At 36.3% G+C, this 23,682-nt stretch overlaps 5 protein-coding genes across 9 annotated transcripts in view; 2 read left to right on the forward strand and 3 right to left on the reverse strand.

The window, feature by feature from the left end:
* Positions 1 to 5,234, reverse strand: part of Jv (javelin) — a 29,473-nt gene extending 24,239 nt beyond the window's left edge. For both annotated transcript variants that reach the window (XM_071774748.1, XM_071774746.1), the window contains exons 1-2: positions 4,875 to 5,234; positions 950 to 1,047 (exon numbers count right to left, since the gene is read on the reverse strand). In XM_071774748.1, coding sequence (XP_071630849.1) covers positions 950 to 1,029 — 80 coding nt within the window. In that variant the 5' untranslated portion in view covers positions 1,030 to 1,047; positions 4,875 to 5,234. The remainder of the gene's footprint in view (positions 1 to 949; positions 1,048 to 4,874) is intronic.
* The window catches only part of Mcu (mitochondrial calcium uniporter), a 62,281-nt gene extending 47,782 nt beyond the window's left edge, over positions 1 to 14,499 (forward strand). The window contains exons 3-7 of the mRNA XM_071774750.1: positions 7,712 to 7,888; positions 8,021 to 8,139; positions 8,358 to 8,504; positions 9,609 to 9,812; positions 9,944 to 14,499. Of these exons, the coding sequence (XP_071630851.1) occupies positions 7,712 to 7,888; positions 8,021 to 8,139; positions 8,358 to 8,504; positions 9,609 to 9,812; positions 9,944 to 10,270 (974 nt within the window). The 3' untranslated portion in view covers positions 10,271 to 14,499. The remainder of the gene's footprint in view (positions 1 to 7,711; positions 7,889 to 8,020; positions 8,140 to 8,357; positions 8,505 to 9,608; positions 9,813 to 9,943) is intronic.
* A 1,943-nt stretch (positions 14,500 to 16,442) lies between these two features.
* On the reverse strand, positions 16,443 to 18,051 carry Smf (small ribonucleoprotein particle protein SmF). 4 transcript variants are annotated; one of them, XR_011731503.1, is made up of 5 exons: positions 17,894 to 18,051; positions 17,335 to 17,638; positions 17,224 to 17,253; positions 17,001 to 17,114; positions 16,443 to 16,927 (listed from the first exon to the last, which is right to left on the reverse strand). XR_011731503.1 is itself a non-coding variant. In XM_071774752.1 (3 exons), the coding sequence occupies exon 2, from the start codon at positions 17,620 to 17,622 to the stop codon at positions 17,356 to 17,358; it is 267 nt and encodes an 88-aa protein (XP_071630853.1). In that variant the 5' UTR covers positions 17,623 to 17,638; positions 17,894 to 18,051; the 3' UTR covers positions 16,443 to 17,253; positions 17,335 to 17,355. The 4 variants fall into 4 exon arrangements, 1 of the variants encoding a protein (XP_071630853.1); XR_011731502.1 differs by having other exon boundaries at positions 17,001 to 17,144; XR_011731501.1 differs by having other exon boundaries at positions 17,001 to 17,253.
* Positions 16,660 to 17,288, forward strand: LOC139810871 (chromosome transmission fidelity protein 8 homolog). Its single transcript, XM_071774751.1, has 2 exons — positions 16,660 to 16,768; positions 16,882 to 17,288. Exons 1-2 carry the CDS (start codon positions 16,749 to 16,751, stop codon positions 17,216 to 17,218), a joined length of 357 nt encoding a protein of 118 aa, XP_071630852.1. The 5' UTR covers positions 16,660 to 16,748; the 3' UTR covers positions 17,219 to 17,288.
* Positions 18,052 to 18,850: 799 nt separating the features above from the next.
* LOC139810869 (uncharacterized) lies at positions 18,851 to 21,791 on the reverse strand. Its single transcript, XM_071774749.1, has 6 exons — positions 21,353 to 21,791; positions 20,911 to 21,076; positions 20,539 to 20,734; positions 20,048 to 20,423; positions 19,636 to 19,972; positions 18,851 to 19,481 (listed from the first exon to the last, which is right to left on the reverse strand). Exons 1-6 carry the CDS (start codon positions 21,519 to 21,521, stop codon positions 19,175 to 19,177), a joined length of 1,551 nt encoding a protein of 516 aa, XP_071630850.1. The 5' UTR covers positions 21,522 to 21,791; the 3' UTR covers positions 18,851 to 19,174.
* Positions 21,792 to 23,682: the final 1,891 nt, after the last annotated feature.

Here is a 23,682-nt window from a genome sequence, read left to right on the forward strand (position 1 = left end):
GACACCATTTTCCTGAATTATGTACACTTGTTTTAATTTTTACGAGATTTAATTAGAACGGCGTATGCAGCGTAATTGGCAAGTATTATTTGTAACTGGATAATGTTGCAAGATGCTAACGCGCGCGCGCGCATAAAACTTTATTTGTTTCTCAAAATAAAACGGGAACTCGCGCGGCTAGCGTTTTTCTCCCCCCTCCCCCTTTTATAGAAATGAACGCTCAGACATTTAGACGAAGTCGCGTAATTAGACCACAACCGTATTAATAAGCGTTGCCTGACCGTGGCAATACGGCAGTAATTAGCTATTAACCATTACTAATTGTGACGCATCGTTTCGAGAAACCGCGAGGCGAACGGGACTCCGGAGCCTCAAAGCGAAGAAGCTCGGAGCAGCACGTGCGAAATTCCCCCGGTGATCTTTTAAATTATTCGTGGCAACCTTGTCCCAGTAAACTATTTTATCTCGGTTTATCCAATTCCAGAAAATTTCCGAAGGAAAGCCACATTTATCGCTTACCTATACTAAATCCAACACACAGATACAACCATAATTATCGCAAAATTTCGTTGAATAAGAACGAATCCAGATGAGACTTTTGCGAGGAAGATCTCGTAATTGCTAAAACTTTTCCGATATGCTCGCATAATTGGCAAACGTCGGTCCATACCTATAGAGAAATATTCCACGACGCAGTCGTTAAATTAAAGCACCTTCATCGGCCTCCACTCGGTACAAAGTCGGAGGACAATTAATTGAATAATGTAATATAAAGTTTTATCAAATTCTGCGTTAGTAAACTTTGTTACTTCGGAGGGTAAAATCGACCTCTTCCAAAGCTTGCCCCGAGGCCTTATGCCTCGAGTGTCTACATCGCTTGCACGTCTCGCGTTATAATATAGCGATAGCGAACGCTTTCCGCGTGCATTATTGAGAATCTGCTACTCACCGATGGCACTTCTGCCGCTGTCGCTCCTGCACCCATAACGCCTCGCCAAGATTATGAGTCCCGCTCTGCACACCGCCCATGGTCGACCGCGAAGAGACCTGAATAGAAATTTACGTTTAATGGCAGAGCGATGTCGTGCAAATGGCACGCTGGTATTTCGTTGTTACACATCTTATAAACGTTCAAAACATTGCGATGATTGCGCTTGTCGTGCGGCGGCGTGAGTATCTTTTCATTTACGCGGTCTAGTTGGAAAACGATAAATTCCAGTTGAGAACAGAATGCACCGGAAAATACGTGATAAAGTCAAGCATTATTAATGGCAGCACGGATTATTATTTGTCTACAATCGATTATTGTTTTTTGGTTGACACCTGTGCTTAGCGCTCGTGAGTTGGCGATAAATATTGGATGAACATATCAATGGAGGGGGGGGGGGGGGAATCTGTAATGAAATATGTTCGATACGGATCATTACGAACTTCGGTATATAATAGCTTCGTAGCGCAAAAACTGCGAGCAAGAAGTGATATCATTTATAACACACTTAGAACTACACCAAGAGTGCTAGCAGTAAGAGTTTTCAAAGTTCTTGCTGCTAGTGTTAAAGATTCAAAAGTGTAATTACTGTAAAATAAATGTACGCGAGGTTCTTAGAGCGTGATTAATGACGCCTCGAATCACTTATCACAATTTAGGGGCCCCGTTAGAAATTTATGACATATTACTATTACACGTCTAAGTTCTAGCTTCTTTGGCGCGAGTAACAAAGGATGCGCATTTGTTAGTCCCCAATTTACGTTCAGCGTATAATTATGTGATGCGCAATCAGTCGGTATAGCAAAACGTAATTGGTTAGTATAACAAGCGTAATCAGTCAGTTTCATACGTCTTTAAACAAAGCGGACACCAGGCAAAACGATATGATGTAAGGCCGATTCTTTTTCTGCGCTGTTTATCTACATAATAGCATAGCCGGTAAGCGCATATAGGCAAGCATGTGAAAGGCGCTTAAAAAGCACATTGTCAACCTTGTTTTCAAACATATTTAGAACTCGCTCGGGCACGAATAGCAGGGCTATTCAATTTTCACCGAAAGACCGAGCACGGTGGAATTTCACGTGGAAAACACATGCTCCCTCGCGGTGCATGCATCTCAGAAAGGCATGGAATATTTTAAAAAGGCTCGAAAGAAGTAAAATGAAAGGCCTGCCTGCTGCACGCGTGGCGCGGACGAAAAAGTATCTGCCCCTGCTCCTACTCTCATCTATCTCGCTCTTGTTATGTAGCTCCGCATAGAATTTCAGTCAACGTGTTTTTTCGTACCGTGACTCGTCGCTAGATGGCGTAAGCATGCCTAGCTTTCGCGTGAATAAAATCGATCCAACAAAGGTATAAAGTCGAGGTAGCACTGCTGAACGTAATGCGAACTGAGAGATGTTCCATCGTTAACTTTTTCGAGAAAAGGTCATAACCATTATGGTTTTGACCTAATAAAACTAATAAACAGAAGGAATTATTTATTCTATTAGTGATAAGATCTCATCCTATATAAGTATTCTAAAAGTCGACTTAATCAGAAATTTTTGCATCAGATTAAACGCAGTAGATATATCTGTGTGAAGATTATTTTTATATTTAATAATAATTATTTACTGAAATCAAACTTAAGTAATTTTGCAAGTAACTAAAAATTGCTAAGTAATCTTAACTTATAATTATAATAACTTCTGGATTTTTCAATGTTTAAATCATTGTTGCATTGTTTTTCAGCAAATCCAAAAATATTGTAATTAATTTAACCCTCCGTCTGTAAACGTTTTTTTTTTGCACCCTCGGAGTGTATACGTGGGTCTGTCGTTTGACGCTTTTCTCTACCTTAAAATATTTTTAAAAATTTGAAAAATTTCACAAAACATCTGTCTACATTGTAGTTAATGATTTTATAGTTATTTTGATAAACATCGTTTATTTAATATTTTCTGGCAGGCTTGCAAGTTTTACAGTTACAAATATTATTTTGGCTCCGACGCCGTGTGTAGACACACGTTTACAGACGGAGAATTAAATCTAGAGCAACAAATTTTTGTATCTATTTTTTTCACTTTTATTTCAAATAACCATATATCATAAATCAAACATAAAAATAAAAGTAAGACAGATGTTAGGTGCAGAAAGATTTTCTGTCGAAGGCAGCATAAATTCGAAATATTTTAATCCATTATTTATATGGATGTGCGATATATAGCAGAAGAGCTAGTCCAATACCTAACCGAACGATCACGTACACCCACTTCTCACAGCTTCAAGTATCCAGAGGGAATACTCATAAATTATCCATGCATCCCATAAGCATTCGCATTACAAAAATTCGAGTTTACATAACGTCACGCTCATTTTACGCGGTGCACGTTGGCTCTCAATTAAAGTAGCAAAGTTATAATTTGCATCTCTGAATTCGCAGATAAATATTCTGCGGAACGTGAAATTTAAAAGTTAAATAAAATTAAAGTTATTAAAAAGGAAATCATTAAGCTTTTAAATTTTTGAAACTGCTATATATATATATTTACAAATATAATATTATGTTTTCATATATTAAGCTTATATATAATTTTATATAAATATTTATTAAGCTTATTTATAATTTTATAAAGCTTATATGTAATTTTCTAATATTAAAATATATGCAAATATGAAATTTGAACCCTTTTCTGCATGTAAGTCAACGTATTGTCTGAGAGAATCGAGAGAATGCAATATTCCTGTGATAATAATACACGCTATCGAGATATCCCAGATGTCGCCAACTGTGATTCCTTTAAGATGACATTTGATAAGGCATAATACGGCATTATGGCCAAAAGAGGAAATGAAACTGCAGCATGCCAATCATGCACACGCTAATTGTTAACAGCTTCGATCCATGCCCCAAGATTTCAGCCATCGTGATGTGCGTGATGCACGAATTATGCAGGCCCAACGAGAACGATGAAAGAATAGATAACTTCGCGCTCGATAATTTCCCAGGCATAAATCTAACTTACGCAACGTTTTGCACAAGAATATCGTTTCTTTCTTCGACCGATTCGATAAGATACATATTTTCACGTGTCTGAACGTCAGAGACTTTCTAGACGATCACCGGCGCGTAAATTTCTTCACAATTTGGTCTCTGTTGAAAGTTGAACGATAATTAAAAAAAAAAGAAAAAGAATAGAAAAGCGAGCGCGCGTGTGAAAGACTTTCTTACAATTTTCCAGATAGAATTTTTCTTGCCGATTTTTTAAATTAAAATGAGATAAATAAAATCGCGAGAATTATTATTAAAAGTATCTTATTCATATGAAAAGTTTATACAAAAGTTTTAAAAGACTACTCCACGTGATCCATCCACTGAGGGTTGCAGTTATATATTGAACTTAACTGAATCGTTCTTTTCATATTTATGAGCCTGATTAATTTCACATAACAGCATATTAATAACATGGTAACTGCATTTACAGAGATCAAAATTAATTATGTTTTCTTTTTATTTCAACCGTGTACATGTTTGGTCCGCTGTGGTTAAAGTATTCGGAGCGTGTAATGCTCCAAGTAAACCAGATTTCACAAAAGTAAATGCGATTAAATTTAATAACGCGCAAAACTGCACGAAATAACTATACTTAACTCGAAGAAGTTTGGTGCAAGAGTGGAGTAAATTTGTGGCAGAGATATCAGACCATATCGAAAATTAATTTCACGCGATAATCTATGGGTTCTACGCTACGGCCCTACGGTTTTTCCCTCCTTGAATCCTTCGATTTATTATCTTAGGGATCCGCGCGGGTCCCACTGCGCGATTGCTCGGGTATACTAACGACAGCGGGTTGCCGTAAATCGAATCTGGTCAATCCGGCCGTGTCACGGAATATCCACCTACCCTCGGGAACTTCCCTCGGCGCTCGTCAGTCGTACATCCCCGAAGAATAATGGCAGGTTCGACTCGCGAGCCTAGAGAGAAGCTCGAGGAAGCTCGGGGGTTGCTGTCACAAAAAAAAAACAAAAAAAAAAAACAAAGAACTACGACCGCAATATGTCGGCTCGGTTCCACGGTCACGCCACTTATTAATTGAGCAGAATCTTATGGTAGACTGTGGCGGCATAGAAAACCTCACCACCGCGTCGCATCGTGGTCGTCGGAAGAAGGGAAGCCGGGCCGGCGGAGGTGGTGGTAGATTTCTTGCCTCTACCATCTGCGTGCCCAACCTACTGCCGGGCGATGCACACACGGACGTCGTATCGTATACGTCACGTCGTGGAGGGAGGTGTACTAATTGCCGGACGTTGTCTGCGCGTTCGCTTAAGGAGTTATTAACACGGCACCGAATTCCCATCTGAGAAATTGCGGCTACCGCTAGCTACCGCTATATCGATCGCTCCTTAGAGCGATCGCGCCTTCGGATGATTGAGAGATCCTACTTGTCATCGTTTCCCTTTCGAGACGAGAACTCTCGATGATAAACGATCGCCAATTACATACCGCGGAATCCTCATGTAAACGAAATGGTACATCGATGGCCGTTTATGCGCATATGTAATATTGTAAATAAACGTATTTTGTATATACAACGGACGCGGCAACATGTGATTGAGAATTTGTTGCATACGTTCGTATGCGACAAATATTATTGTACGCATCGCAACACATTCAAAACAAGATTAATGCAACATGAAATACTTTTTCTTTCTTTTTTTTTCAAGTAGAATTTGTATTAAAAATTGTATTTTTATCGCAGAAAAATAATGATTTGTTAAAGAAACAATATTAACTAATGTTATTTATTAGTGGTTATTAGATTCATATAGTATGAAAATATTACAAATGTTTTCGCATTTTTTACAATCTGTTTATTTGATCGAAAGCAATAGGAAAATCCTTTCAGCTAACTCTATCTGCCCATCCATCATATACGTCGATTTCGTGCATCGTCTCGTGTTATAACAATGTCAAATACGAAAAATTTGCATGTCTATCATAACTCTATACATCTATTGAAATATACAACAACTGTTTTCTTTTTAAAGTTATTTTTCCTATATAACATTTATTTATTATTTTGTAGAATGTATCACGAATTATTTTAAATTTTAATCATTTATTACATAAAACAAAAATATTTTTGTGCTCGTTTTTTATCGTTTTATTTCATTCATTTGTATCCTTCACAATTCTCATTAAGCCTGTTTGTTTTAGCTGAACTTCTTGCACAGTTCATCTTTTCTTTTTTTCTCCCCAACGTGAAAAAAAGAGGAAAAACGAACCGTGCAAGAAGTTCAGCTAAAACGAACAGGTCTCTTATTTCAAAGTGACACGGCACTTTGAATTAATCTCCTATTACTTTATTGGATCTAGCAACTTCAACGAACTTGAAGTTGGGGAACTTATGGAGGCGCTTCTTGCGCCGAAAGATGCATTTTCAGAGATCGTTAGTGCAGGCGGATTAACGCTCGGTTCCGTTCTGCTTACAGCGGGAAAGATCCCCCGATCCCCGGTCGTCCCATACCGTTCTCCACACTCTAATACCTTCCTCATATCAACGGCTCGTAACCAGGTTAATACAGTCCAGCTCTCGATTGCGCGATTATCACGCGAGCGAAGTCGCGGAAACGGTGCACTTTGCCGGCCCCGCAGATCCTTCCTCTTTTCTAATTTTAAAGATACATTGTTATACATTGTATAACATTTTTGTAGGAAGTTTAACGAATTATTAGGACGAAGTTTATCGATTAGAACGACTTTAGCGCAAAATTTGTCACGTTATTTTATATTGATAATTTTGGAAGGTATAACATTTTTATCAAATTTAGAATTTTACTTCATTATTTTATCCTCCACCTAATTTAATGTGCAATATTATCTGTCAGATATCGAGATATCGACTAAAATTAATAAGAAAAACAGGATTTTTATTAAAAGCTCGTCCAACGGTTCATTTCATTATAGTTGGAAATACTCTCCGAATTTTCATACGATGCAGTACGCGAAGAATATACGTATAATATAAATCGAGTATGTAGCGTGTAACTAATGTTTAACGCGCGTTCTTATAATTGCGCATTTCGTACATTTCTGTTGCCTCACGGAACATTATATGTTCCGTTCTGACTATGTTATAATTTTAATTGTTGCACACAAAACCGGTAATTAATATTCCTCAACGTTATTTAATTCAATCGTCAGGAATAAATTGATTCAAATATCGATTAGCCGATAGTTTAAGAAATTAATATTGATTATACTAAATAAAAATAATAATTCTGTGCAACAAGGTTGTTGACTTTCACGGCAGTTTGATACCATTGAGTGAAAAGATAAAAGGCTCGAGTGTCCGTTACACTGAATTTCATGTCCCAACTCGCGCGAAGTATCTGTGAAACGATCGCACGCGTATTTCTCTCACGTGCAAACCGTCTCACATTCTGACCAAGTCAAGGTGTCCGCGTGATACACGCGATCGAATACGAATTTAGAAAATGGGATAGTTATTAACACTGAAGATTTGGAGAGTTTGTTATTAACACTGAAAATCTCGAAACAAACACTGAAAAAGTGAATAAGAGAAAGCGGGAAGAATATGTTACAAAAAATATTTATACAGAGTTTCAGAGTTTTAGTCGCTTTTGCAAGGTTTACTAAAATTATGAATTTTACGCAGTTACACGAATTCTTTATCTTTACGCGAAAAACAAATGCGTGATGCATGAATATTAACGCAGGTTCGGAGGTCATCGTGGCGTATCACCGGGGACTTCCCAGGATCACGGTGCCTCTTCCATCCAGGAGGGAACGTTGCTCATTCACCATGAAGCCGATAACGCACACGGTCGGCAATCTTTTAGATATGCTGAAGACGGAGGATCGTGGCATCGATCGAGCGTGCATAACGTCGCTAGGTAAGACGCCGATACAAATCATTTCCTGAGCGGCTAATTAATAAACGAGAATTAATAATCGGATTAATAACGGAGAACCAGATAAAGACCTTGTGTGATCTTACAAAATAAAAGCCTTAATTGACTTTTCAGATGGCACCAGGATAGCTTCCAGTAACACGATAGAGTCACTTTTAGAAGAGGATTTCAAATTATTAATAAACGATAACGAATACATTGTCTCGCCGCCGTTACAAGAAAGGTGCACGACAGTGAGTTATCACATAAAGACGAATTTCCCCATCGGCTTTATGTTTCTACAATACCCGAAGCGCGTAGTCGCGACGCGTAACTTGATCGACTAGAATCCGCAGCGATATTTCTTCAAGTGTAATATATTATCGGCGATATATATCGGGGTCACGCGGATTTACCTTGTCGAATCGTGCCCCCGCAAGTATCGACATGTATATGTGTCCCGCTTTTACAGGAGGATTTGCAGAAACTCGGAGACGTACAAGCGCTCGTCGCACAGTTGTACGAGGCGTTCCACGTGCGGGAGTACAGCGTCGACATGGAGAGATCGGTCGTCGCCGAGTTGGAGGATATTAGACTACAGCTGGTACCCATGGAACAGGTAAAAATATTCGTAAAAATTCGTATATACGAATTAAGCAATATACACAGAAAAAAGAAGTGTAAAATCAGTAAAATCAAGACTTTATATATTCGTATATACGCAAGAATCTACAATCTTCTTATAAGAATTTTAACTTTTCACTTTAACTTTTTCTTCTTACAAGGAGAACTGTGAAATGCGGATATGAATCATACATTAATAGTATGAAGGAGGGAATCCCCTGAGTATACCTAAAATATTATTGATTATTGGCCATTAGTCATTTAAGAGTTATTTAACAAAAGGAGATTTTATATATACATATATATATAGTATCATGTATAGACCATTTTTCTTCCAACTTTTTCTTCCTTATAAAGTAATAATTCTTTAATTGTTTTGTGAGTAAAGAACCATTAAAAAATAAATAAATTTTTAAATTGTCAGAATTTTAAGAATTCGATGAATAAGAAATATATTAATTAATAACTATAATTTTCCTTTACATAAATATGTATACATACTCGGGAGTATTTTTTTTTTCTGTGTACGCGTGCGTAATGCTAAGAATAGAATTTGTTCGGATAAAATCGATTCAATTTTAAACGAGGCGCTCCGACGAATTGGCTTTCTATCGCGCGTAAATCTGATTTAAACGCGGGCACACTCCCATTGTCCGTTTTCTCTCACTGCGTCCCGCCTATATGCTTTTTATGGCTCTTCTTAATTGCCATATTCTTGAGCGTTCTAATTAACACACTCGCGTCGCGGTTCGCACACGCGACTAAACGAGCAGCGATACTTTTCTAATCCCGCCTTTGTGCGTGTCGCGCGCTCGCTGTTACGCAAACGCCGTAAGAAGAAAACTTGTCTGCGAGATGTTTCTCGCGCGCCTTTTTTTCCCCTCCCTTACGAAATAATGAGGCGGGATAAAAGATGCCGTTTCAACTTCCACGATTTTCCCCGGTACATTCATCCATCTCCGGCCTCGTTTTCTCAATTACTTTGAGAATACGACGGAAGCTAAATTATCTTACGTTAAAAGAAACTCCGGGGCGCTCGACATCAACATCAACATGAATGACGAGCTCAGGGCTTTTCACGTTCTCTTAATCGTTCTAGAAACTGCAAGAAATACAGAATGCCGCTTACAAGAAGGCGAATTTTTTTATCTGGACGTTCCTAATTATGATGTCTATCCAATTTGGGGCGTTGGCCAGATTAACCTGGTGGGAATACTCGTGGGATATAATGGAGCCCGTCACTTACTTCGTCACTTACGGCACTACTATGATGTGGTTTATTTATTACCTCGTGACTCGACAGGTTGGTTTTAGAGAATTTAAGAGTGTAGACTGAATCCCATAATAAAAAACGTTGCAAATCGGAAATGGATTGCACGGCGTAAACTCGATACTACGATCAATCATGATTTTTGTTCATATATCTTCACTTAGGAATACATGCTGCCGGACGTATTGAATAGACGTCATCTAATAGTGCTTCATAGAAGAGCGCGAAAGATCGGTCTCGACATCAACCTGTACAATACGTTGAAGAATCGCGCGTACGAGTTGGAGACCACGCTGAAAATTATTCGCGGCCCTTTACACGACTACAAGACTCAAAGGGAACGACAGAAACGCGCCAGATCGAGTAGCTCCAGTAGCTCAAGATCGCCGAGTTCCTCGCCTAGCCCTAGTCCTAGTCCCGAAAGAGACGTTCCTAGAGTTATATCCGACTCGAGCATCCCGAGGAAGTATGTCGAAGAGTATAAAATTTAATTAAGGTGTTCAACGAGATGGTGCGCATGACGGAGCCGGAATATAACGGAGTCAACGATTACCGATCGCTTTTAAAAATCGATGTTATCTTCTTCCAACGAAGTACATCTCAGAAGAAAGACTTCCTCCCCCTCCCCCCCTCTCGAGTATGAAAGCGACGCACTCAGGGTAATTTTCAAGTTCGCAAAGTCGATGCTGAATGATCGAGATTTGCGAGACTGAAATGGAGATATAATTTATTTTTGTGTTTGTGTGCGTTTTACGTAAAGGAACCCGCATAGTGGTTATCTCAGATCTCGAGTCAGTCTTCCAAGTAGTATCGGCGGCAACCAACTTTCGTCACGCGCAATATGCATCTCATAGGCGTTAAAGTGTCTCGCGGATTATCGAATGCTCAATGCTGTCGACGTTTGGAAGACGTTACAGAAAGATATATAGGAGAGAAAGAGAGTACACCGAGCGTCATAAATATTTTAACAGTCACTAGATGAGTACCTCCAACTAGTCAAACTGCTGCGAAAAATAACATATTTCACAAAGAAAATTTTATAAGGGTTTTATAATAAAAAATACGTATTTTATTTGAGGTCTGACGATCAAAACGATCACGTATGATTGAGGTATTACGATCAAAATCACGTCGAACGTTTTGTATTTTGACGCTCTTTCCGAAAGTGTTCCTGAGAAACGCGTATCTGGTAAATGTTTATGACACTTGCGTGTACGTGTACTATTTTGATTAACTCTTTGTTGCGTTTAGTGTAATCGGAAAGTTACATCCTGAGAGATATCAACGGATTATTGTTATTTATAGATTACCTTATCACTTTACCGATCTTAGCACTAATTCAACTGTTGTCTCTCTCATGCTCGGCCGAATTATATTATAATAAATCTTGAATGCTGTAATTCGAAACATGATAAATCATAGCTTTTGCGCACTGGTGCAGACTAAAATACTATTGAACTTAAATGTAAAAATATAAGCGCCTTGACCGATGAAAATTTGGCAGAGAATATATGTATTCCAGATATATCCCATACCTGCTATGCCGTCCGTTAAGATATTCCTGAGATCATTTTGAGACGAAAATCCTAATATCAAAATGCCAAGGCTATAATAATTTTTAAATAAGAAGTGTTCAAAGTTGACTAATCGAATAGCACAGTATTTATTTGCAACGTGACAATTGCACTATTCTCGAAATATGATATAAAAAATGCGCTTGAAAACACCTTTTAAATCACTACTGTGCAATGTGACATAACTGAGCGCGCGAATTTCTTTGGACAATTCGATTGGTCAACATAAACATTTGAACATTTTTCAGTTAAAAACTATTATAGCCTCGACATTTTATCTCAGAAATATCATTAATGGAATCATTAATGGATGGTACGGCATGTCTGAGACACCCTGTATTGAATGGATTAGTAAGATGTTTAGTGCAGAATATATATTTTAAATATGTATTTTAAATACATTGTATATTTTTAACTATATATTTAATATAATATATTGAAACATGTATTAAATATATATTTAAAATATTTTGTGCATCTCACTGATCTATTCGATTATGTATTCGATTATGCATATATGCTTTTATGTTAACTCGTGCACGAAAGTCTTTACTATGCATCAGTACGCATCGATACATCCAATCGAATTCAATTACAAGTCACAAATAGTAGTTTAGAAATTGACTCACAAGTATTTGTTTTGTCATTACGATGCCTCGCGAAAACTGTAAGATTCTACGAAACGGTAAAGTGTTAAGCCGTATTAAATGTAAATCACATTTACGATTATGTATATAGTATATAAATTAAATTATGTACATAAAACAAAAAGTATTAGTAAGAATTGTACAATATTAAAAATTGCAATTACCTACAACTGCAAATCGCAAATTATAGGTTGCAAAATAAAAGTATGTAATTTAGTTGTATCTTTTAACATTGCGATTGTATGATTTATATTAAAAACTTCTATATACGTTTTATAAAATAAGCGAACACAAGATTTTCATCCTGAAAATATTAAAAAGAATCGTTCTGATAATTGAAAACTGTATGAAATTCGACGCGTATTTAATGAATTTACTAGTCATTTTGCATAATCTTTTAAAACGATGCTGTTGATTGTTCGCAAAGTGATATTATGATATACATCGACGTAGACGTTATTGTACATATTTATATAGTTTTTCATAAATTCAACGAAATTTCATACGCCATAACTTTCACACTATCATAAATGTAGTATCAATACATAACATTATTGTCCTTTCCCCCATTGTTCTACATTTGAATTCTATATTGACATAGAGAAGACTCCATCCAAAGAGGAAATGCTAGTGTTCTGAAGATATAGAAGGTAGATTCTACAATGCATTCGTTTACTCGCTCTCGTTACCTCACGATATTAATGCACCTTACAAAAATATTTAACGTTCCTTCAAAACTTTGAAAAATTTCTAGTTCTTAAATAATCAAACTCTCTATATCATAGAAAATCGTCAATATATGACCAGAGAAATACAAAGCACCTACTATTTAGCATTATTAATTACTAGCTCTTAATAGAGGCAACGTAAATAATGATACTGTTACCTAAATGCTTTTCTAGGCGGTTTTCACGAAAGTACCATAATGTAAGAATTCATATGTAGATCACATTTTTAAACTATGGGAACTCCTTCTCGCTTTCATAATCTATCCGTCCGCTGAAGTAGTTGAATCCAGCTTTGTTTTTCTTGTATCAATCTTAACAATTTAAAAAGAAAAAGATAAATCAATAGATTCGTGTTCTAATGACGGCTTGTGTTTTGAATTAATACAAGATCTTTATAAATAATCTAGCTCGCCAAGATTTCAGCTAAATTTGTAACTCTACAATCTTTCATCGAAACAAGTTGAAATATATTTATTAGGATTAAACTATTCTGTGAGAGAACATCTCTTATCTCTTGCAAAATCTTATTTTTTGTTTCCAAAAATAATATTTACGTAACGGCGTATATTATTTAAAAATTATATATATTAACAACATAAATAGGAAAAAATACATTAATACCGTCTTTCTCTCGAACGTAGATAATACACGATCCGAAATTAGGAGCATTAGAGATAAAGTAAAATTATACTACTACTTACGTTAGAGGCCAACGCTTTTTACGAATGAGAAACGAACCATAAGAAAACACATTTACGTGTAGAGCCTTCTCATCTTCTCCTTAATAAGTTCATCCCACTTCTCGTATACGAATTTACGTTTCATACGATGAGCTAAAGATTTATGAGTTGTAGCGGATAAGATGCATAATTATCTAGACTCTAGACTAGAGTAACACGAATGAAAGTATCACTTTCCTATCTCCGATTGTCAACGCGCAGTTATCTTCCTCAAATATTTTGTACTATTCCTAGGGGAACATTATATGTATAGACGACTTTTGTACATATTATAAATATATTCGTATATACGTATGTACACGCACATGTACATCACGCAAACGATGTTCACGCACGCGTAATTTTTGCGAGCGATATTGCCTTAGCGCATCTTTCCCGCAAGCTTATCGCCTAATTCTTGATTGATCACATACATAATCAAAGCTGGCTACTGTATAAGACTATACTGTACATCTGCGTACACGTACAAAAGAATCACTCCTGGAACCTGATCTGTAGATGTTAAAGGAAAAGGAGAGAATATCTGTTTGTGAAACATCCATAGTAATATCGGCAAACCTCGATGCCGATCACTTCGCCTCGTTAGATCGCGCAAAGAAACGATCGAGCACCAAATCTCATTTCGCAGAAATATTCATTCATAGATCATTTCGCGATCTATATTTTTTATCGGTGTATATCGTTTTCACGTCCCGAATCGTGCGAGATTTGGGCGAATTTAATTTAAGATCGGATTTCGAGCGTACATATAAAATGAGATTGTTAGATCTGTAAAGTGTTGCGTTACCGCAGGCACAAATTTTATTTTTAAGCGTGCGAATCTCGGGGAGAGTCATACGTTGTGTCACGTCGACAGTACGCCCGATAACAAGCGCACCTACAAATGTTTTTATTTGTATAACTCTTACGTATACACGCTGTCTACAGTTGATGCATGAGTGTTTATTCAAGCGGAGATGTGCTGTGATTTACGTCCAATGTACTTACTTCCGTGTGAAGGAAGAGAATCGGAAATAAAATAGAAATACAGATATGCGTGATATCAAATTGAAACACAATCCTTATACTTACACATTTAGATATCCCTATACCCGACATAGCTTTGCAAATTTCTTGTATAATGCAAATTAATACTCTGCCACACAATTTCCTCTTTTTATCTTAATAATAATAATTATTATATATATAAATTAATTAGAATTTATAATTAATTTATATGATATACAATATTGTTATTATTATTAAATATATATTATAATTACTATATATTTTAATTATAATTATTTATTATTATTATATATTATAATAATAATTAAATATTACATATTGTAATTATAATTAATTTCGAGCTCCTTCCATATCTTCCTTCTTTGTTCTCAACTTACTTCCCCTCCTCCATTTTTCAACCAAAAATGTTACCTTATCATCACCATTCTCCTATATACCTTCCCTATTCCATACTCTCTTCCTTTGTTCCTTTCGCATTTATTATCTAATTAATATACACGAATCTTTTCTCTTGACGTGACACTCCGCTGGTTCTCAGGTATTATTTCAAATATAATTATATTTTTTTTATTTTTCGTTTAGTTAAAACATAAGGTATTCTTTTTGACACAACATATAAGGCTGATTCATATAATATTTCCAAAATTTTAAGTTGTGTAATTATTTCCGTGACTATGTAACGAGGAATATATTAATACTTCTGATTAATTAATTTTGCAAAATTCTGACTCCTTTTAACTTTGACTTTCAAATGTTAACTCAAAATTCTGACCATTAATTTGGTCTGAAATCTCTCATAGCATGGATATCACACCATCATTACAATCAGAATTATGAGAACGATATAATCACCCTTTCCGACACTAAAGGAGGCTCTCAACAGGGTCACATACCACACATGTAATCAATCGGCTCAATTATTAATTATAATGCGGAGACATTAATTTAAGTTTTTCCGTTGGAATCCAACAATTAAGTATGCGTTATGCGTTTTACCGTTTGAATAATTCTCATCCTTATATTGCGCATTGAAGATGGCCGTGTTAAAGGTCGAAATGTTTATTTTTTATTGTTAGTAATTTAAAATACATCATCTAAACACGTATACGTATACCCATTATAGCTTTGTTCGTTAGCCCTATTCTCTTATATTATGTTTTGAATTATGCAAACTTGGTAATGTTTATTATTACACATTTGATAATTTAGTTTTGTATGGATAACAATAAATTTATTCAAATAAATGGATAATTAACTAAAGATTTTTAATATTGAAATTAACAAGTAACAAGAAAAATTGGCCTTTACGAATCAAACGCGGTTAGCTGTGCGCGAGTTAACTTATGTAACATTTAATTTAATAATTTAATAAAAAGTTACAAATCCGTACGTTTCAGCTCCCTTGTTGAGCCATCTTCAGCGCGATGGTGACAGATAAATTAAATAATCTCGCTCTCTGACGGCCAAAGTGAGCATCATAAATTTAATTACTATATATATTCCTGATAAAAATATTTTGCAGAAAGTACCGTAAAATTGATGAAAAATAAAATAAAAGTTATTTCGCAGATTAAAAAATTACTGAATATGTTCCAAAATAAATCATAATTTTCTTAATAAAATGTAATATAATATTGTGAAATATAAGGAAAGTTAAATTATACTGAAAAAAGTAATAACACATTTTTTAAAATATTAGCTATTATGAAATTCACTGAATTTAAGTATAAACTGAATATTTTTACTGAAATATTGATGTAATAATAATTCAATAAAATGTCAATTGAAAGAGAGTTTCAAATACATTTCAGTAAAATTACATTATATTTTTAGTAAAATATTTCCATTAAGTATGTTATATTGTTATATTATTTCATTATTCTTTAAAATGATATACTCCAAGCAAGTATTATATTACTACAAAAGATATACTTGTTATGTTTAATTATAAATTATTATATAATCGTACGTTTTTCACTCTTTTAATGAATTCAAAAATTTACATAAAAATATTACTAGAAGGGAGCGCATTCGGTCGCAGAAAGATTGCAACGCTTTTTCTTTCGTTGGATTTTAAAATGCATAAAAATGATAAGGGTAACCTCGCGATCTTTCCGCGTTCCGGTACTCGCTGATTCTCAATTCTGACTTGGCGACTTCTCACCAGTTTCTAGGGAAATTCTTACGGTCCACTCCGGCTCCGGTAGAGATAGATTTACATACGTCATTTTTGGCGGCAATTGGCGCCATTTAGCCGCCTAACCTGGCGAAGATGATCGTGCCGATCAAAAGGTAAAGTATATCCTTGTTGCACGCTTATTTATACGTCAATTATAGATTCTGTTTATTATAAAACACGAAGAAATTTTCTCTATGTCAAATAAATCTCAGCGATGATCTTTTAGAGACGGATACGTAGATACTTGGGCCATCGTAGATCTTCAGGGCGATCTAAAATTCGAAAGGATCGATAATCCAGACGATCAGTTAATCGGCGATCTTCACTTCACAAAAGCTGGAGTACCTATTTTAATTATCGGAATTCACGTGTTGCACGGGAAGGAAATAACGCTGGACAAGCCGCTGATTGTATTGGAGAGGCATCGTAATACGAGAGATGAGGCGATCGAGGGGGAGGCTGCGGCGAAGACAGAATACTTTGTAAAGGCTATCGTGAAGAAGAAACTCCTGTTTAAGTCACGGCCGAAGCCTATAGTCACCAATGTGCCGAAACCATGTTAACGTACCAGGCTTGTAATATTATCTGCGCTCGCATACTGCCATATATAAGAAATAAAACGTTCTCGTTTTATTAGTTGAATTAAATTAATGTTTAATAATACAAGGTTATAATATACATTTTAGATCCACTCGTCACTTCAGTCCTTCATCTCGCCCTCTTCATCTGACTCCTCCACCCCTCTTATGTACATAATATTGTTACACCTGATGAGCACCTCGCCGAGGTTTCCCGTGCAATTGCCGTCTATGTGCTCCTCGGTGTTTGCCAGCTGCAGATTCATGTATCCGTCGACCGAGACGAGATAACCTCTGTACTCGTGGCCCCACTTTAACTTTACCATGACCGGTTTCCCAGTCAGACCATTTAGGAATGGCTTGGGGTTTATTGGCATCGTCGCAGCCATGGTGTAAATATGTAGTCTGTAAAAAAAATGTATAAAATTAATAAAATATGTATGTTGTTCAAAAATTAAGTATTTGTAACGCGATAATCTGAGATGTTAGATCGTTGAATTTTGTACGTTTATGCGAACAGCATCTTTCAGCACATGCCGGTTAATGATGTTAAAGTAAATAAATATACCTATATAACAATGAGACAATAGTATTTCTCGTGGAATATTTCAATGAGAGCGTATATTATGTCGCGAATAAAATACATATAACTTTACTTACTTGCTAAATGAAGCGTAAATAAAAAAATTCTTTGCGCACACCGTGCCTTAACCTCCAATTCACGAAAGTATCGTGCGTTGCGTGACTAGTGCGTGTGGGGTGGTGTGGGGGACGCCTAGGAATCCTTTTAATGAGAGATAGGACACCGAGGCTGTAGGTTGCACCTTGCGGATTGGTCGTCCGCCATTAAGGGTCGGCAGGAGACACGGTGGAGACCTCTGTCGGGTTGGGTTAGCTGCGAGCAAGCTGTGAGTCCGTATTTTATTATTTATTGTACATTTTTAAGAGCAAAAATGCAAAATCGGGCTCTGTAGCTGAATGCATTATTATATAAAGAATATATAAAAAAAAATTCACGAATCTATGTAACTTATTTTATGAGAAATCTTGTTATTACGAATCCGTAATTCGTAATAACAAGATTTCTCATAAAATAAGTTACATATACTACGTTTACGCGAGCGTTCTTACGATATATCACTTGTTTACGCGAAGTAAATTATCGTAAGTTACTACAAAATCCCGTTTACGCGAATAAGGAATTATCGTAAGTTACTACAGAAGTAACGCTCGCGTAAACGTAGTAATAGATTCGTGAATTTTTTTTCCGCGTTTCCGCGTTTCCGCGCTCCATGTAATGGCACCCTTAAAACTTTGGTACATACGTGCAATGGCCTTAAAGCCCCTTGCACAATAGGCGATAGCGATAGCGATAGCGACGACAAGGTTGCCGACAAAGCTATACCTTTGTCGGCAACTTTATTGCTGTCGCTAATTATGATTCGTTAATTAATTAGACATACATACAATCTGCTGTTTCCTCTCTTGAGCTGTGACGTAGCTGCTTGAAACAATGTTTATTCTAGTTCAGACGATAGCCATCACTTATTTTAAATAAGAAAGTTATTGGTTTTTACGTTTCTGATATCTAGAACAGCTAGAATCATTTACTTCGTCTCTCATTTACGTCTTTTATTGATCAGGATATAACATAGAAAAGACCATTTTTCTTACTTAAAAAATAAAAATATATTCTTAAAATAAGATTCAAAGAACATGCAAAGTTTAACGTTATTCGCTTTCTTCGTTCCCTTATAAAAAATTTCTGAAAAATATCTATTTTTAAAGAGGTTCTCCGGCTCTCAACTTGTATTCATGTTTAAAAAAAAAATTTATTTTACTTAAGTTAAAATTAATAATTTTTATATTTTAAAATAGTAGACATAAACTTTATTTGTAAATATATATGTAAACAAAAGTAAACAAAAACTATTTAAATTATTAGTTGTTTGTATAGATGGACACATGCAGATATCTTTCCTTCCATTCATTAACTAATTGATCACTTATATTACACCGCGTGAGATAAAACTTCTGCAATTTAGGACATTGTCTCAAAATAATGGAATATTTATCAGGTATATCAAGTTCCGCAGTCTGAAGAAATAACTTTTTTAAGTTTTTGCACTGCGCTAGTAATTCCAACCGGTGATCAGTGAGGACAGGAAAGTGCAACTCAATTTCTTGCAAGTGTTGATAAGAAGAAAGTAATCTAAATATGCTGTCATCAGTAATTGGGCATTCGTCTCTGTAACAAAAATCATATAATTAGTACAGTATTTTAATTGCGAAGAAAAAATTCATGTAACTTTTTCAAGATGCTCGCAAGAGAAGCAAACAAATTTCAATAAAGAATACAATAATGTGTATTTTAAAAGAAAATGTAGCACACACACACTTACAGATCAAGGGACACTTTTCGTAAATTCTTACAGTTAGCGAGAGCATTAATACCCTGAGATGTAATATCTCCATCTGGGATTATGTACAGTGTATGTATTACTTCCAAGTCACGACACGAATTTGCCAACTCTATCAGAATTGCATCGTTCATCGAGTCTCCCAATTGCACTTCACGTATTTGTGGATTATTTTGCAGTGTTTTGCAAATATGTTCTGTCGTTATTGGCAGCCCAGAAAAATGGATGCATTCCAACTTATTTAGCCTCTCGAAATACGAAAATCCTTCGTCGTCGTCGTCGGCGTCGTCGTCGCCATAACAAAACCTTAGATCCAATTCTAAGAAAAATTTGCATTAGTTATGCAATTTACCCATAATCTTGATAATTATATACATATACTATATGCATATACCTTTCAAATTTTTGCATGTCTTTGAAATTTCAAAGGACAGTTGGACAGGATTTAACTGTCCTACTGTTGAGAAATAATCTATGCGGCAATTATTTAGACTTAAATGCGTTAAACAGCTGCCGCAATTATTAAGAAAGTTTACGAAATCATTAACATCAAAGTAGCTTCCTCCAAGATCTAATTGTTGCAAATATTTACATCTAGGTGTAAAATAACAAAATATATCGCACATATATTTCTTAGATTTATATCGCATGTTCAAACGTGTATAGAGTTCAGGGTCCTGTGTTAAATTTTTGAAGCGTTTATCTACGTTACTCATGCGGCATAACGTCTTCAAATCTAAATTTTTTAATATTTTTAGTAGTATTTCATTCTGTAAAGATAGAATATAATTAATATAATACAAAATAAATACTTTAATACTCAAAGAACGAAATGTCATTGCAATGAATATTGTGATAAAAAATAGACTTCTTAGAATACTTTACAGGAAGCGCAGATAAACTGCAACGTGATAGCTCCTTGGATTCATCCGAAGAGAGTTTCATACTGTTTACACAATTGAATTCGGTACGCATTCTTTTAATTTCGGTATCCCGACTTTCAACTTGCAGTTGTAATGCATTAGCCTCATCCGTAACTGTGTCTCTCTGCCTACGTAATTCATAATTTTCCTTCTCCAACCTGTAATCCACATTAAATCAAATCCAATTATAAGATATTAAATGTTGATAACACTTCATTAAGAATAAACATTAGTCTCTTGCTATTTTATGCAGTAATTATATTATTAGTTATCAAAATATTATAAAATTTTTGTTTATATATCGATATTAGAAATTGTAAGAACGTGACATTACCGTTTGGCAGATTCCTGTAATCTGTGCACTTCAATTTTCACTTTTTCAAGATTGCTACATACTAATACTGTATTGCTCTTTTCCGTTAGCTCCAACTTCCCTCTACACTCGTCAAGATCCAACTTCTGCTCTGCAAGTTCCTTCTGCGCCGTCTCTAAATTTTGTTCTGTAAGTCAACATATGATATAAAGTTCTCGGCCTTCCATTTATTTATGCAAAATTCTTTATTTTGAGATAAATTTTGGTCATGAATTATGGCTTTCGATGTTTGAGACTAAAGTTTACATTGAGTCTCGAGTAAATAACGAAAGTATTGTTAGAAGAAACCTAAATTCGAAAAAGGTACATAAAAAGCGCCGGCATTTCAGAAGTATGTAAATAAAACGAGCGTCCCTCAAATATTCGAAGCTGGTAAAAATTCAAAACGGCGCGTCCAGCTTACCCAAACATTTTCGGCTGGTCTCGAAAACCGCCTTGGCGGTTATGAACTCCTCGAACTTTGCATTAAAATGCGCATTGATCTTCCTCGTTGATTCTCTCGGGATTTGCGCCAGCTCCTCACTCGCGATCTCGCGAAGAACGTTGGGCTCGCTCTCCTCGACCGCTTCCATGTTGATCAGATAATTTCTTCGACGAGATTGGATCAGTCGAGCCTTACAACCGACGTTTTCAGATTCCAAGGTTGAGGTGTTGAATTTCTCTGAACAGGCACCACATTTGCGTCTCAGTTAATAAACGTTATCACGTTTCTGCAACGGACACGAACGTTTTACCGCAATTACCGCTCGGCGCTCCTGCGCTTCGTCGTTCGTCGTCAGCATCACGTGGTCACGTAGCGCAAATCAGTGCAGAGTGTGCAGACCCTCCTGCCTCCTGCCTCCTGGAGCAAGAATCAAAGCTAGTCAGAATAGCCAACTATCTGGTTAAATCCAGGGTTGCGTTCCAAAATTCACTCTGAGTAACTAAAATCTATAGTTTACGTCACGTATATAGCATTTTAGTTAACTAGAGTGAATTTTGGAACGCAGCCCAGGGTGACCAGATTATCCGACTGCAAAGGGTTCTATAGAACGATCCCGTGATTGGTTCGCTGATTCCTCTTTCTTTTGAGAATTTAAAGGATTCCTTGGACGGTATTCATAGTCGGATCTTGTATTCCCTTGTTGAATCTTGTAAAATAATTATTATTTATTAAAAAATACATATATGTTTGTAAACTTTGTATTATATAAGTATTTCCGTGTTGAATTTAAAAATTATTAATTTTATAAAATTGTTATCATATCAACTAATAAATACACAATGGCTGCGTTCAGCCGAACCTCTATCACAGTCTCCGATTAACGTGATTCTCTTTCTTCTTTTTCTTCTTATATTTGTATTGGCTCCTGCCTCTAATACGAGGTCAATACGGCCAGCATTTGCCTCTGTTTGTGTGTTTTTCACTGTTTGATTACTATACGGTTGAGTGGCGAAGTCTAAAAGGCAATTGCAAGCAGACAGTATCAGTCACAATACTTTAAAAAATTTTTTCGTTTGGGCGGAACACGTCCGAACACGTTAAAACGTGTCGTCCGTGTCTGCTCGCGAAACACGTCCGAACTAACAAAGTGTAACTAACGTGATTCTCCGATTAAACTCACTCTGCATCTCTTTCTAACTATCCCCCTAGAAAGAGACGAAGAGTGAGTTTAATCGGAGAATCACGTTAATCGGAGACTGTGATATCGGCCCATAGGCCCCCTGCTTAGCGAAGCGAAAGGTAGCAACCTACAGCAACGTCAGCAACTGAATGGCCGCATTCAGGAAACACAACTGTTGACTGAGCGGTCAGTGATTCTTTAATATGATTGGTTCTTACCTTTGGTTCTTCTCCGGATCTAAGGCTGCGTTCCTTTTGATGCTTTCAGCGCTGTAAGCATTATTCGATCCGTTGCACATTGAATATCAAATAGAGATGGAGCGACGCTTTCAGCGCTGAAAGCGTCAAAAGGAACGCAGCCTAAGTGTAAAGGTGCCTTTTCATGCTGACGCTCGACGCTCATTTTCAGCGGCAAGAAGGTCGCATGACCACAATTGACGCCGGCGTCAATTGAAATTCATGAAAAGGAAAACAGCGTCAAAATTTCGGCGTCTTCGCGCTGCTTTGGCTTTGACGCTTGAAGTTGGAAAAATCCAACTTCTCTTTCTTGACGCTGGCATCATAGTGATGTCACGTGACGTCGCTCAACGCTGTTTTTCAGCGTCCCATGAATTGGCACCTTAAGAACCAATCATAATGAGCGCTCACTCAACAGTTGTGTTGCCTGAACGCGGCCAATGTGATTGGTTCTTACCTTTGGATCCAACTAATTACACTTATTAATTGCTACCTTTCGCTTCGCTAAGCAGAGGTTCGGCTGAACGCAGCCAATGTAAACTTTGTATTTAAATATCTTGTATTCCCTTCCCTAAGAGCACAATTGACGGAAAGTCGACGGTAAGTCGACTTTTATAAGTCGACTTCTAGTCGGCTTCTAAAAATGGCAGAAAGTCGACTAAAAGTCGACTTCTAAATAGGCGACTTCTAAAAATGGCGAAAAGTCGACTAAAAGTCGACTTCTAAATAGTCGACTTATAAAAGTCAACGAAAAGTTGACTTTTATAAGTCGACTTCTAGTCGACTTCTAAAAATGGCGGAAAGTCGACTAAAAGTCGACTTCTAAATAGTCGACTTATAAAAGTCAACGGAAAGTTGACTTTTATAAGTCGACTTCTAGTCGACTTCTAAAA

This window comes from Temnothorax longispinosus, chromosome 4 (genome assembly GCF_030848805.1).
Source record: "Temnothorax longispinosus isolate EJ_2023e chromosome 4, Tlon_JGU_v1, whole genome shotgun sequence".
Lineage (NCBI taxonomy): Eukaryota > Metazoa > Arthropoda > Insecta > Hymenoptera > Formicidae > Temnothorax > Temnothorax longispinosus.